The sequence below is a fragment of the Mauremys reevesii genome, linkage group 9 (assembly GCF_016161935.1).
Source record: "Mauremys reevesii isolate NIE-2019 linkage group 9, ASM1616193v1, whole genome shotgun sequence".
Lineage (NCBI taxonomy): Eukaryota > Metazoa > Chordata > Testudines > Geoemydidae > Mauremys > Mauremys reevesii.
The window spans coordinates 27,387,109-27,401,352 of record NC_052631.1 but is presented as its reverse complement, the minus strand read 5'-3'; the positions used below and the strand labels follow the sequence as shown (position 1 = coordinate 27,401,352).

At 39.6% G+C, this 14,244-nt stretch overlaps 1 protein-coding gene across 3 annotated transcripts in view; it reads right to left on the bottom strand.

Annotated features, from left to right (window-relative positions):
• Positions 1 to 14,244, bottom strand: part of WWTR1 (WW domain containing transcription regulator 1) — a 122,675-nt gene that overhangs the window by 42,373 nt on the left and 66,058 nt on the right. For all 3 annotated transcript variants that reach the window (XM_039488953.1, XM_039488954.1, XM_039488952.1), the window contains one exon: positions 6,988 to 7,124. In XM_039488953.1, coding sequence (XP_039344887.1) covers positions 6,988 to 7,124 — 137 coding nt within the window. The remainder of the gene's footprint in view (positions 1 to 6,987; positions 7,125 to 14,244) is intronic.

Genomic DNA, 14,244 nt, shown 5'->3' with positions numbered 1-14,244 from the left:
AGCATTTAGAAGCCACCATATCATTTTATTAGTCAAAAAGAAAAAAGAATTGTAACACTTTACAACAGTGTTTCTCAAACTGGGGTCGCTGCTTCTGTAGGGAAAGCCCCTGGTGGGCCAGGCCGGTTTGTTTACCTGCCCCACCCACAGGTCCAGCCGAATGTGGCTCCCACTGGCCGCAGTTCGCTGCTCCAGGCCAATGGGAGCTGCTGGAAGCGGCGGCCAGCACGTCCCTCAGCCCGTGCCGCTTCCCGCAGCTCCCATTGGCCTGGAGCAGCGAACCACGGCCAGTGGGAGCCACGATCGGCCAGACCTGCGGACGGGGCAGGTAAACAAACTGGCCTGGCCCACCAGAGGCTTTCCCTACACAAGCGGCATCCCAAGTTTGAGAAACACTGCTTTACAAAGTCATTGATAGTAGTCTGTCTGCAAAACTATCCATCCTCAGAGTCCTCATAGCTATCTGGTTCCCTCATCAAAACAGGCCTTTTGCCCAAGCACTGTGGCTGAGGGCCCGGTGTGTGCACATAATACCCTCTGCAACCATTAGGGATTCTAGGGCAATGAATGCCACTGTCCCTTGTATGGGAGTAGAAGTTATGCTGACATCCTCACCACAAATTATTTAGAAAAAAGCAGGCTATAGCAGTTGTTACTGATCACTGCCAATTAGCAACATTCACTGGGAAGTATTTTAGCTCTACAAAAGAAGAAGATAAATTACTCTTTCACTTTAAACTGGGAGTAGAGGAAGAAAAGAACATCTGCACTCATGAAAATTCAAAAATTGTACAGGAATAATAAAATTGGGGGTTCAAGACATGGCTCAAAGAAAGTTGTGGGAACTTCACTGGGAGTGGTGATTTTGTTAGTGAGCTATACAAATGGCTGAATGACAGGACATTTCAGCTTCACCTTTCTTGGATAGAGCATTGCATTACGAAGCCCTTCAAACTCAGAGCAACAAAGAAGTTCCAGTGGGTCAGAAAGGATTGAGCCATGCAAGAATTCTAGTCATTACATAGACAAAACTATTAATTTATCACAGTAATTATTTTAATCGGTGGGTAATACAAAAGCTCCAGACTGAGGGCAGCATTCACAACTGAGCTGTCTTACATTCTGATGAGGCCATTGTGGAAGCACTAGTTATGGGAAGATAAAACAGTCCTCCAAATATATCTGGGATGTATGCAACATAAGGATGCAAATGACAATATACCATGTCAGAAAGGTGCAAAGCCATGCCTTGAATAAGGTCAGAGATGTTAGGGGAAGCCCATGCTTGAATATCTGATATTCATAATAAAGTGGACTCTTAAATAACTAAGTAAGAAAAATCCTTAAGAATTTTAAAAAGGTGATTAAAAAGCAAAATGTACTGTCATTCATCTATGACCTTCTATATCTAAGCATCTTTGGAAGGATTAATCAAAAATTCTAAATAGAATATTAAAGACAGAAATAGAGACTGACTTCTTTTACCAGTCATTTATTCCAAACGTATCTAGCATTTGTAGTAAGGCCTCAGTCCTGCAGCTGACAGTACACAGCTGTGTGCCTGTACCTATGCTGAGCCCCACTGACTTCTTTGAAACTTAGCCTAATTTTGGTTAGATATGTTCTAAATAGCAGCTACTCAGCCATATAAACACAACTTGAATTATATCAAAAAGTGAAGCAAGTCATCTGGTGTGTTTTCATTACATTTCATATTAAAGCAATTTGCATAATGATAAATCTGTGCAATATTTAATTAAAGGCCAGACTGTGTTCAGCAACTTCAGTAAGAGTTGTACATATGCACCAAAGTAGTCCGACTGAAGTAGCTCCAAGGAACCAGAGTGAAAATCTAAATGATTCTGTGTGTTGCATGATGCACAGTATACAAAGAAATCAAACATTCATGAGGGTCTACTTTAAAAAAAATACTTGTCTACATACAGGCTAAAACAATACTCAGCAACCCTCTTACTCCAGAGATTGCTATTGAGACCACTGCAGATCATATTTCTTTACAACCCCAAGTTTCAAATAATCCCATCGGGGGTCACAATTTATATTCAAGTTCCGTTTAGAAATGGTTTATAAAAGGTTAATAACTGATTAATAGATGTAATGAGCATGATACAGATGTAAGTAATGTGTGATATACATTGTAAACATCATATTTATCTGTCTGAGTATATAACAATCTATTAATATTTTTTTAACCGTTTATAAATGGAACCTCAATCTAAAGTGTGATCTCCATGAGCTAAACACTTGGGGCAACTTATTAAGAAATAATACAAACAAATAATATACACTTAACAAAGAAGGCTGTATCCTGTGCCTAGACGGATGTTAGCAGATAAGAAAAAATAGCAGACTTGTGTCTCTAGTCCTAATGAAGGTATTAGGCAGGATTCATAGACACATGTCAGAATGGTTCACTGTAAGCCCTTTTTTATTGGGGCAGATCAGTTTGGAGACCACTTTTTGCTCACTCTGGAGTAACATTTTTTTTTCTTTCAGTCATTTGAGAAAGACAGCTAGTCTTCTTCACCTGATCCATTTATGTTAGGTTAAACAGAAACTGGATTCATGTGCAGATTCGGTATTAAATAAATGGGGTATATCAAGTGTTGATGAAAGGAAAAGAAATACTATCTTTCACTGAGGCCATGTCTACACTACCACTTATGTCAGCAAAACTTATGTCACTCAGGGGTGTGAAAAAACGTGAATAAATGTGAATAAATGTGAGCGACATAAGTTACACCGGCGTAAGTGGCAGTGTGCACAGTGCTATGTTGGTGGGAAAGCTTCTCTTGCCAACATGGCTTACTGCCACTGATTGGGGGTGGCTTAATTATGTCAACAAGAGAGTTCTCTCCCATTGGCACGGAGCGGCTACACAAGAGATCTTACAGCAGTGCAGCTGCATCGGTACAGCTATGCTGCTGTAAGTTCTCTCATGTAGACATAGTCTCAGGTCTTCAGAGACACTTCCTTTGCTCCACACCAAGTAGAAAAACCTTCACCCTATAATTAGAAAACTCCTCCTGCTAAAGTAATCTGTTCTTAGCCAGATACTAACAATTTTCGAGACACAAATGAGTGAGAAATTTAGAAATGCCAGGCTTAAAAAAAAAACCCTAACATTTGCTAGCCAATTATATTGATTTTAAGACCAAATTCTGCTCTCAGTTACACATGTGCAACTTCATTGACTTCTGCGGAGTTGGACTAATCTGACCTAGCATATAAGCATATATTGGCTTTACATGAGTATGTCTAGAACTAACAAGATCCACCAAAGAGAGAAATGCCTTCAGTTTTCTATATTAAATAGCATTTATAAAAACAAACTTTTAAAAGGTAGTGAGAGCATCAGAACTGGTAAAGCTACATGAAACCGCAGATGTGTAGCTCATAAATTTATCACATAAACCATAGTTAAAAGGGGGGGGGGCAAAGAAAAGGGCTGCAGATTCTTTAAAGTCTGTCTTCAAATTTCAATGACTGTTCACTATAAATTTCTCTATGCCCGATGCCACGAGCATATTAGGATGTGCTATCATTTAGTCGCACTATTTGCTTTTGATAAAAGGTTTAGAAGTGCCTTTGCACATTTCACAGAAAATATAGCTGAAGGGACGTTATAAACCAGTACAACAAGCTGTACAAAACAGACCACATTTTCCATATCATCACAAGAAGCACAGCAAGAAAAACACATGTTAGTAATTGGAAGTGCAGACCAGGACTCAGACCTGGAATACTTAAACGTCTTGCTTGTAGGTGGCATATCTTCAAAAGAAAAACTTATTTTTTAATTCCTACAGTGTTGAAAAAGGCAACAGACAGAGGCGTAGACTGCTTTTGCTAAAAGGTTAGGAACCGACTATCGCCAGAAGGGCGGTTTATCTTGTTATCCAGTTTTCATTTTTCCTGTGATGTCTGGTAGGATGTTGGCACAATAGCTTCTGGCTCAGGGGCCGGAGCACTATTCCAGCAAACTGATCATTAAATGTCTGACATGAACCCAACAAAGCAGGTTTTATAACAACACTGGTAGTGTCACAAAATAGCAAAGGGACATGTCATTTTCTTTTGGCAAAAATGATTTCAAAATAGAGACACCTGATATGGAACTGAAAACTGGTTATGTGTACATCCAGTATCCAGAGTGTGTTTGCATGAGGATAGGTGAAAGTTTTGGGGGGGAAGGTTCAAATCACAATTTTGCAGTCTCTGTAAGTATGAACACTTTCCAATTAGACCAGGGGTCGGCAACCTTTCAGAAGTGGTGTGCCAAGTCTTCATTTATTCACTCTAATTTAAGGTTTCACATGCCAGTAATACATTTTAATGTTTTTAGAAGTCTCTTTCTATAAGTCCATAATATATAACTAAACTATTGTTGTATGTAAAGTAAATAAGGTTTTAAAAATGTTTAAGCTTCATTTAAAATTAAATTAAAATGCAGAGGCCCCCGGACTGGTGGCCAGAACCCAGGCAGTGTGAGTGCCACTGAAAATCAGCTCGCGTGCCCCCTTCAGCACGCATGCCACAGGTTGCCTACCCCTGAATTAGACTAAATTGAATTATTTGTTTTTAAATAAAATGCTGTTCCTGTTCTTATTTAGTAAGTTAATACAGTTTTCTTTTTTAGGATTTTAACACATACATTTCAGTGGTCTATCTAGATCAGTACTTGGATTGTAAAACCAGAAATCATGATACAGAACCTGATACAGAGCTGATGAAAGAAAAGAGTTATCCTACTGTGCAGCCAAAATTCCCAAGGACTTGCTGTACCATCTCACAAAGAAATAGCTAGGCCCAGTATAACCCCTGTAATTTGTGTTGAAGAAATCACCAAGTCAATTAAATTAATGTTGACACTGTGGAAATTAATGTTTTACTTCTATCGCAGTAGTGTCTAGACCTAATAACAGACTAGGATCCTATTGTTCTAGACCCTGTACAAACACAGAAAAGATTGCTCCAAAATATGTGGGGGTGGGAGTTTGAATAAAGTGTACGGAGTAGCTGAAGGTGAAGTCAGTGGAGTTGTCCCAGGGATGAACTTGACCCAAAGTATTTTCCTTTCACTATAGTATGGCATCCAAATCCCTTCAAGGAGAAATCCCCAACTAAACCAATGGGCGGTGCCCCACCTGGCTTTTATTTTTAATCTCTTGAATCCTCATTAAGACCCCTCCCACACCACCTTTAATTTAAAAATACTTTTTTTGTTTTCTTTTCTTTTTTAAATCACTACTTAATGGATTTGACTCTCTGCCTTTCCCCAAAATCTTTGGGGAAATCCTGTCTTAAAAGTTATAATGTGTGGGTTTTCTCCCTCCTTTTTTTTTTTTTTTGGTACTATATGGTGAAGATAAAGGTGGCAACATCAGCTAAAGTGTTGACATGAGCAAAAGAAAAACATGTCCCATCTTTTTCCTTTTGAGCCTTTATTTTAGGATTGCTATGAATACACAGTGAACCACAGGCAGCTGTGATTTTAAATAATATGCACAGAGCAAAGTGTTGGTATTACCATTTAGTGTGACTCACTAGCCTTTTGGAGTTTATTCAGGTTTCTTCTTCAGATGTCCATTCTCGTGACACATCTGCTACTGTCCACTGACATGCATAGCACAACCAGTAACAGCTTTGTACTGTAAATATCCAAGCAGTGACAGTTGTTAGGAAAAAAACAAGTGGTGAGAGCGTGGGGTGAATTTACCCTAGGTAGGGGCTGGTCATCAGTAAAGTACTTATTATAAAAAACCATGAAAATGAGTATATCTTTTGTATTGCTGCCATAGGTGACTCTTTACAACTTAAAGATTTCTGGAGTCTTTTCAATGTGTGAAAAGAGATCCCAGCTGAATTACATATGCAGAGAACATATACACACAAACTCAATGGCCAGCTCTCCACTAAAATCTGGTTTATACCCCCAACCAGACCTCTTTGATCTAACTGTCTGATCTTGGGCAAGTAACCTGACCTCTCTATGCTTCATTTTCTCCACGTGTAAAAGAAGTTATACTACTTACCTTTGTAAAGAACTTTAAGATTCTCAGATGAAAGGTGCAATATAAATCCAAAGAATTATTAATTATTATTCTTATTATTTCTTAAGCATATAAGGAAGGCTTTTATTTCCATTTTTAGTTTCCTCTTAAATCTTCATGGCTGTTATATTCACTAAGGCTCAGATTCAGCAAAATCGAGAGGACTTACCGTAAGCACATGCTTAAAGTTAAGCACATTTCTAAGTGTTTTGCTGACTCTGCAGGTACCTAAGTATCCAAGCCATTCAGCAAAAGTATTCAGATTATTTATTTTTTTCATTCTTGAAAATCTAGTATTTAAACTGTTTCTTTTAAAATCCATTCCATTTGTAAGTGGTTCTCACATCCCTCCACCTGACATAGATCAATGTAAATAGAATAGCTTTGTTTTGAAAGCATTTAAGCAACTGCTGCTGCAGAATCTAACAATCTAATACATGCAATGGACTTGATCAGATAGAGGAAAGGCTCAAGGCAGATTTCTTCTACCAGAACTTTGTACTGCAGCTTTGAGAATGATAAAATGTAGTGGTGGTGAAGGCATTTTTAATAGCACACTTGAATGGAAAAGTATTGGGGTGATATATTTTTTCTGTCCTCCTCAAAGGGATTTGCCATGGAGGTTCCAAAACAAAAAGCCTCTTGACAATGTCAGAACCTTATCTCAAGCAGTAACAATGTTATTCCCTTGTTCCTGAGATTACAGAAAGAAATAATAGACAGACTTGCTTTGATCCACTGGAGTGCGCAGCTTCCCCCCCGCCTCCCCTCCCCCCCGGAACACTGCTTTACCACGTTATATCCAAATTTGTGTTATATCGAGTCACGTTATAGCGAGGTAGAGGTGTAGTATAATAAACAGCCAGTTCCACTCCTTTTTTTTTTCAGTTAGGAAATGACTTGCAATACTTACCCAGATTTGGCTGGGACATTGCCATTGATCTTTGCGGCACTGGTGTCGAAGTCGCTGCAGGGTGATGGTTCATATGATTCAGTGGCTGATTCATGGTCTTTCGAGGGTCTTGCCATGTCGTAATTTTTTCAATATGACTGCAAAAGGGAAAGAAAGGGTGATCAATTTAAAAGGAAAATCTCAAGCATACTATGCAGATTGTCAGAGCATAGGTGCCATAAAAGGAATCAATTATTCCTCAGATCCTTCATTTATCCATCCTTCTCGATTCACCCCAATCCATTTATAAACACCTATAATGCTGTCCTTTACTTTTACTCTTGAATGAATTGCAGCCCTCCAGTCTTCTATCTGCTGTGACACCACTTTGCTTACCTTTCCGTATGGATCACCTTCACAAATTTGGACAAATGGTGGCACTCACAATGATATCTTTGACAAATTAGATGTCTTCAGGTCATAGGACCTGATAAAACACAGCCTAGAATACTCAAGGAACTGAGGGAGGAGATATCTGAGCCATTAGCGGTTATCTTCAAAAAGTCACAGAAGACAGGAGAAATTCCAGACGACTGAAAAAGAGAAAATATAGTGCCAATCTATAAAAAGGGAAATAACAACAACCCGGGGAAATACAGACCAGTCATCTTAACTTCAGTAACCGGAAAGATAATGGAGCAAATAATTAAGGAATCAATTTGCAAACACCTAGAAGATAATAAGGTGACGAATAACAGTCAGCATGGATTTGTCAAGAACAAATTGTGTCAAAGCAATCTAATAGCTTTCTTTGACAGGGTAACAAGCATTGTGGAATGGGGGGAAGCGATAGATGTGGTATATCTTGATTTTAGTAAGACTTTTGATGCTGTCTCACATGACCTTCTCATAAACAAACTAGGGAAATACCTTATAATAGCTCCATGTAGGTTGTAAGTGCATAACTGGTTGGAAAACTGTTCCCAAGAGTACTTACCAGTGGTTCACAGTCAAGCTGAAAGGGCACACCGAGTGGGGCCCCACAGGGATCAGTTCTGGTTCCGGTTCTGTTCGATATCTTCATCAGTGATTTTAGATAATGGCATAGAGAGTACACTTATAAAGTTGGTGGACAATACCAAGTTGGGATGGGTTGCAAGTGTCTTGGAGTATAGGATTAAAATTCAAAATGATCTAGACAAACTGTAGAAATGGGTCTGAAGTAAATAGGATGAAATTTAATAAGGAAAAATGCAATGTACTCCACTTAGGAAGGAACAATCAGTTGCACACATACAAAGTGGGAAATGACTGCCTAGGAATCGCAGAAAAAGATCTGGGGGTCACAGTGGATCACAAGCTAAATATGAATCAACAGTGTAACACTCTTGCAAAAAAAGCAAACATAATTCTGGGATGTGTTAGCAAGAGTGTTGTAAGCAAGACACGATAAGTAATTCTTCCACTCTACTTGGTGCCGATTAGGCCTCAACTGGAGTATTGAGTCCAGTTCTGGGTGCCACATTTCAGGAAAGATGTGGACAAATTGGAGAAAGTCCAGAGAAGAGCAACAAAAATGATTAAAGGTCCACTACAATTTTCACAGAATCATAGAAATGTAGGGCTGGAAGAGACCTTGAAAGTCCAACCCCTTGAGATAGGACCAAGAAAGCCTAGATCATCCCTGAAAGGTATCTGTCCAACCTGCTCTTAAAAACCACCAACAATGAGGATTACACGACCTCCCTTGAAAGCCTATTCCAGAGCTTAAAATACCCTTATGGTTAGAAAAAGTTTTTCCTAATATCTAATCTAATTCTCCTTTTCTGCAGATTAAGCTCATTACTTCAGTGAACATGGAGAACAATTGATCACAGTCCTCCTTATAACAGTCCTTAACATACCTGAAGACTCATCAGTAAGGCTATGATATAGTCACGGTTATTTTTAGTAAAGTAATGGACAGGTCATGGGCAATAAACAAAAAGTCACAGCCAGCGACCTGTCCATGACTTTTACTAAAAATACCCCTAACTAAAACTTACGTGCTGGGGGAGGTGGCGGGGGCACTCCAGCAGATGCTGCTGCTCTGGGGTGGGTGCTCTAGTGGTCACTGTTGCTTCTGAGGGGGGGCCCGTGGCCCCATTGCTGCTCCTGGGGTGGGGCAGCCCATGGCCCCACTGCCATTTCTCCGGCTGTTGGGGTGGGGAGGCCCTGAGGCACCGTTGCTACTCCTAGACCACTGCTCAGGGGCAGTCCAAGCAATGGCCAGTGTGGCTGGCCCTAGGCACACCGGACCAGCGGCCAGTGTGGCTGCAGCTGCGGAAGTCACGGAGATTCTGGAAAGTCATGGAATTCCTGACTTCTGTGACCTCCGTGAAAGACTCGCAGCCTTACTCATCAGGTCCACCCTCAGTCTTCTTTTCTTAAGACTAAACATGCTCAATTTTTTAACCTTCCCTCGTAGGTCAGGTTTTCTAACCCTTTTATCATTTTTGTTGCTCTCCTCTGAACTCTCTCCAATTTATCCACATCTTTTCTAAAATGTGGCACCCAGAATTGGACACAGTATTCCAGCTGAGACCTCACCAGCGCCAACATGACAGTTGCCTCCCGTGTCTTTCACACGACACTCCTGTTAATACACACCAGAATGATATTAGCCTTTTTTGCAACTGCACCACATTGTTGACTCATATGCAATTTGTGATCCACTATAACCCCCAGATCCTTTTCAGCAGAACAACCACTTAGCCAGTTATTTCCCATTTTGTAGTTGTGCATTTGATTTTTCCTTCCTACAAATACTTGCATGTATCTTTATTGAATTTCATCTTGTCAATTTCAGACCAATTCTTGATTTGTCAAGGTCATTTTGAATTCTCATCCTGTCCTCCAAAGTGCTTGCAACTCCTCCCAGCTTCATGTCATCTGCAAATTTTAGACCCATACCCCACTCCATTATCCAAGTCATTAATGAAAATATTGAAAAATACCAGACCCAGGACTGACCCATGCAGGATACCGATATGCCCTTCCCAGTCTGACGGTGATTGACCATTGATAACTATTCTTTGAGTACTGTCATTCACCCACTTGTGCACCCATCTTATAGTAACTTAATCTAGACCACTTTCTTAGTTTGCTTATGAGAATGTCATGTGGGACTGTGTATAAAGCCTTACTAAAATCAAGATGTATCATGTCTATTGCTTACCTCCTATCCACTAGGCCAATAACCCTGTCAAAGAAGGAAATTAGACTGGTTTTGCATGATGTGTTCTTGCCAAAACCATGCTGGCTAATCCTTATAACTCTTTTATCCTCTAGGTGCTTACACACTGTTTAATAATTTGTTCCTGTATCTTTCCAGATACTGAAGTTAGGCTGGTCTATAATTCTCTAGGCCCTCTTTGTTCTTGTTTTTAAGGATAGGAACTATGTTCGCCCTTCTCCAATCCTCTGGGAACTCACCCATCCTCTGTGAGCTCTTGGTTCCGAGACTGCTTCAGCTAGTTCCTTAACTACCCTAGGATGAATTTCATCAGGCCCTGATGACCTGAATATATCTAATTTATCTAAATATTCTTTAACCTGTTGTAACACTTTAGAATGCTCTACAATCACTTCAGTCTGTGACTTGAGTGGTAAATCCAGCACTCCAGCCCCACTCAAAATCCTTGTGGCTTGCCTCATTTCAGATCTTGACTGCATAGTCTGCGCAGATGTCTCAGAAGTGGTGGAGAAGAATGCCCTGACACTGTTACTAAATATGAATTGGAAACACAGCAAATTGGTATCAGACTGCTATAGATTTGCTGTGTTCACAATTCACACACACACACACACACACACACACACACACACACTGGCTTGTCTGTTGTCTATGGGCCCTCTGTGTGTGTTTTTGCATATTTACAGGAACGGGGGTGCCCCAGGCCCTGTATACAGGACCCATCACTGGTATCTTCACTGGACTCTATTCCAGACCAATTGTCACCACCTTCCTGTTATCACAGTCTCCACCCCTCATCTTAAGACTCCAGATGCCTCTTCCTCTCTGGGAGAGCTGCAAATCAGGTTACAGCTGTCAAGCTATCTGGAGTGGCTCACAAACGCGACTGCCAACCTCAGGACAGACTGTTACAAACCAAGGCACAAACCCCAAACTGGGTGTGAGTTCTATACTTAGATTTCCCCAACCAAGTATCAGGTGTGAACTCCTCAAGCACTGTAACAGCCTTAACATGGAGTTACAGTCAGTCCCCTTGGTCCGGCCTATCTTGCCACCCAGGCAAGCTTGTTTTTGTGATAGATGGCCCCTTGCACTAAAAATCACAACAACATTCAGGTTACTTCCAGTCCCAAAGGACCAGTCACCTACCCTGGGCCAATTGTATGTGAGATCTCATACCAAAGTCAATGCTTGTAGCCAATCCTATAATAATCTAAAGATTTATTAACTAAGAAAAGAAATAGAGTTATTTACAAGGTTAAAGCAGGTAAACACAGACATGCATTAATTTCAGGCTTAGGTTTTAAAAGTAATAGAAGCTGCTGTAATGTGCAAGCTCCTTATGTCCTTTAGAGCTAAACCAAGCTAAATAGCTGGGGATCCCTTGCTTATGCTTAGAAGTCTTGCCCTCTCCTGAAGTCCAAGGGATAACAATTTCTTCTTGGCAGGGATTTTTATTCCCTTCCCCCAGAGCTCAAGCTGATGGGAGGGTCTGTGCACATGTCCTCTTCATAGTTGTGGAAGTAGCAATTAACTAAGTATTTTGTCCACTGATGTTCCACAATGGCTTGTCTGTTGTCTATGGGCCCTCTTTTGTTGGAGAGGAGGTGACACCTGTCATGGTAAGCTAGTATTTCACAGTTGGTAATGCTTCTCTCCTGACTGTGGAGAGCTTTAGGGCAAACATTTTTAGTTACAGACAATATTAGCTTATAACATGGGGTACAGGTGTTATATGTAAGATTAATACATGGAGCATCCTACAAGCATTTCATTAAAATCGAAACACCAAACACATTCTTAAAACTCTAATATCCACTTTAACAAAACTAACACATAGATGAGCCACACTGGTTTCCAGCTATGTAATTGTCAGTGTTCATTGAGGCCTAAGGAGCCGTGGCATTAGCTAGCACCTAGTTTGCCAAGGTCACAACAGCCTACTGTGATGGTACCATCCCACTCCTCCAAAAGCTCTAAAGTCAGGTTTGGATATTGCCAGAAATAATATAAACCCCAAGCAGAAAAAATCCTTAGCAAAGTGAACAAGTAGTTTTGAGGCTGTCTTTATACCTCTGATAATTGTTTGCTTGCTTGTTTTTACTTTTCATTTCACATTTAACCTACTCCCTCCAAGTCTCCACAACTGTAGATCACACACCTGAGTCACTTCCTTTCAAGCCTCGCCTTAATACTTTCTCCTTAGCTGATCACAGGCTATAGCAATACACCTCACTCATGTTTCCCTTCCCCCAGTATTTCATCTTTCCATCTTGCCCTCCATGCAAGCCTTTACCACTATTAACATTTCAACTTTTTCCTTGTATTCTACTTCACTTTCCCTTTCTGTCAGTATAAGAATCATTGTAGCCAGTTCTGTGAAATGATCTCTTTCAAGTCTACCTCCAACTCTAAAGTGTTAGAAATGTTTTGTATGAAAGATGCAGTTATAAAAATAAATTTGACAATGTTCTCTAGTCAGTGTATAGTCCAATTTACTTTTAAATAGGGTGGGGGGTAATTATAGCAACTGTTAATTCTATTTAAAGGCCCACCATTCTGTGTGAACTGGTGCACTAAATTCAAGTAAAAAGATTAAATTTAATCAGGGTTGTGCATTTGGGATTTCTAACAAACATATAGGGGGAAAATGTACTATCCAAGTAGGGATAAGCATGTATTAAAACATAATCTTTAGAAATTACTGAAATACTATCTTAATCTTATGTCAGAATAAATTCTTCACTTTCAAGTTATTTTACAATCCTTTAAAATGCAGTCAAGATAAAAAAATTAAGCCAGATTAAATTTTCCTTCTAAGTGACTTTCAAAGGCAGATACAGCTTTATAAACTGGAAGCATACAATCCTTTAGAAGAACTTGATGCACAAGTTAAAGTATTTATGAAGCCAGTTGTATTAGGTAACCCATAACTTGTCAGAACGTGCCTGTGATTCTTACTACAAAACAGAAACCTTAAACTGCAACTACCAATTACGTACAATAGGAAAGTCTCTTAACAAAAAGAAAAACACACAAGAATACTAAAATGCCTAGCTTTAAAATCCTCCTCTCTTATCAAAGTTCCTTTCAGTATTAGCATTCTTGCATTTCAATGATTTCCTGCAAGCAACAGGCACTAATAGACTAAGAAACATGATTACTTTTTTCTCATTCAGACCAGAAGCAGTGATCCCATACAGGCTTGCAATACTTGAGTCAGTATTGAAGATATTAATGATATTTGCAATTTATATGTTTATTTTACTTCTTTTGATTCATGTGTATAACAAAGGTACTTATCCCAAGCTCTTAGTAATTTGTACATACTTTAAAAGCATCATTATATAAACAATACATGACTATTAAATAAGCCAGCAATTTCTACCCACCCCACACAGGAAAATCAGCAAGAAGAAATAAAGTCAAACCCAAACTGTACTCCACTTCATCCATAAATACCAGGCCTTATCATGCCCCATCTCTTCTCAAAGCCTGGGTAAATAGACTGGCCTTGCAGAATGCCCTGGACTATTTCAGACCTTGCGCGTGGGGACCAAGCTCCAATATTACGGCACTTTAGGATGAGACAATATATTCTTACAGGTAAATATATTTTTTAGTTTAACAAAACAATGGAATTGAAACTCTTTGTTTTTATTAATACATCTATCCTAGTACTATCTGTGATATACTATAAATGCCACGGTCAAGTGATAGCTGGTCTTTTGGAAACATTTGTCTGTCAGAGCACTGGATTTCTGAACACCAAATTAGGATGAAATGAGTTGCCGTTCTGTAAAGGAGGTTTTTTCCCCCTCTTTGTATCATGAGCCAATTCTCCGCCCATTTCATGTTATTTAAAATATGCCCACTGAAGATGCCCTGCCTACAAGGGATTACAAGGAACAGCTCTGCCATTTGCTTCCTATGAACTTTGTGCCTTTTCTTAGCTATTAGTACAGTCAGGATTAAAACAGCACAAACCATGAAGAAACCAAACAACATCTGATATAAATAAACAAAGAATCATTTTTAACCTA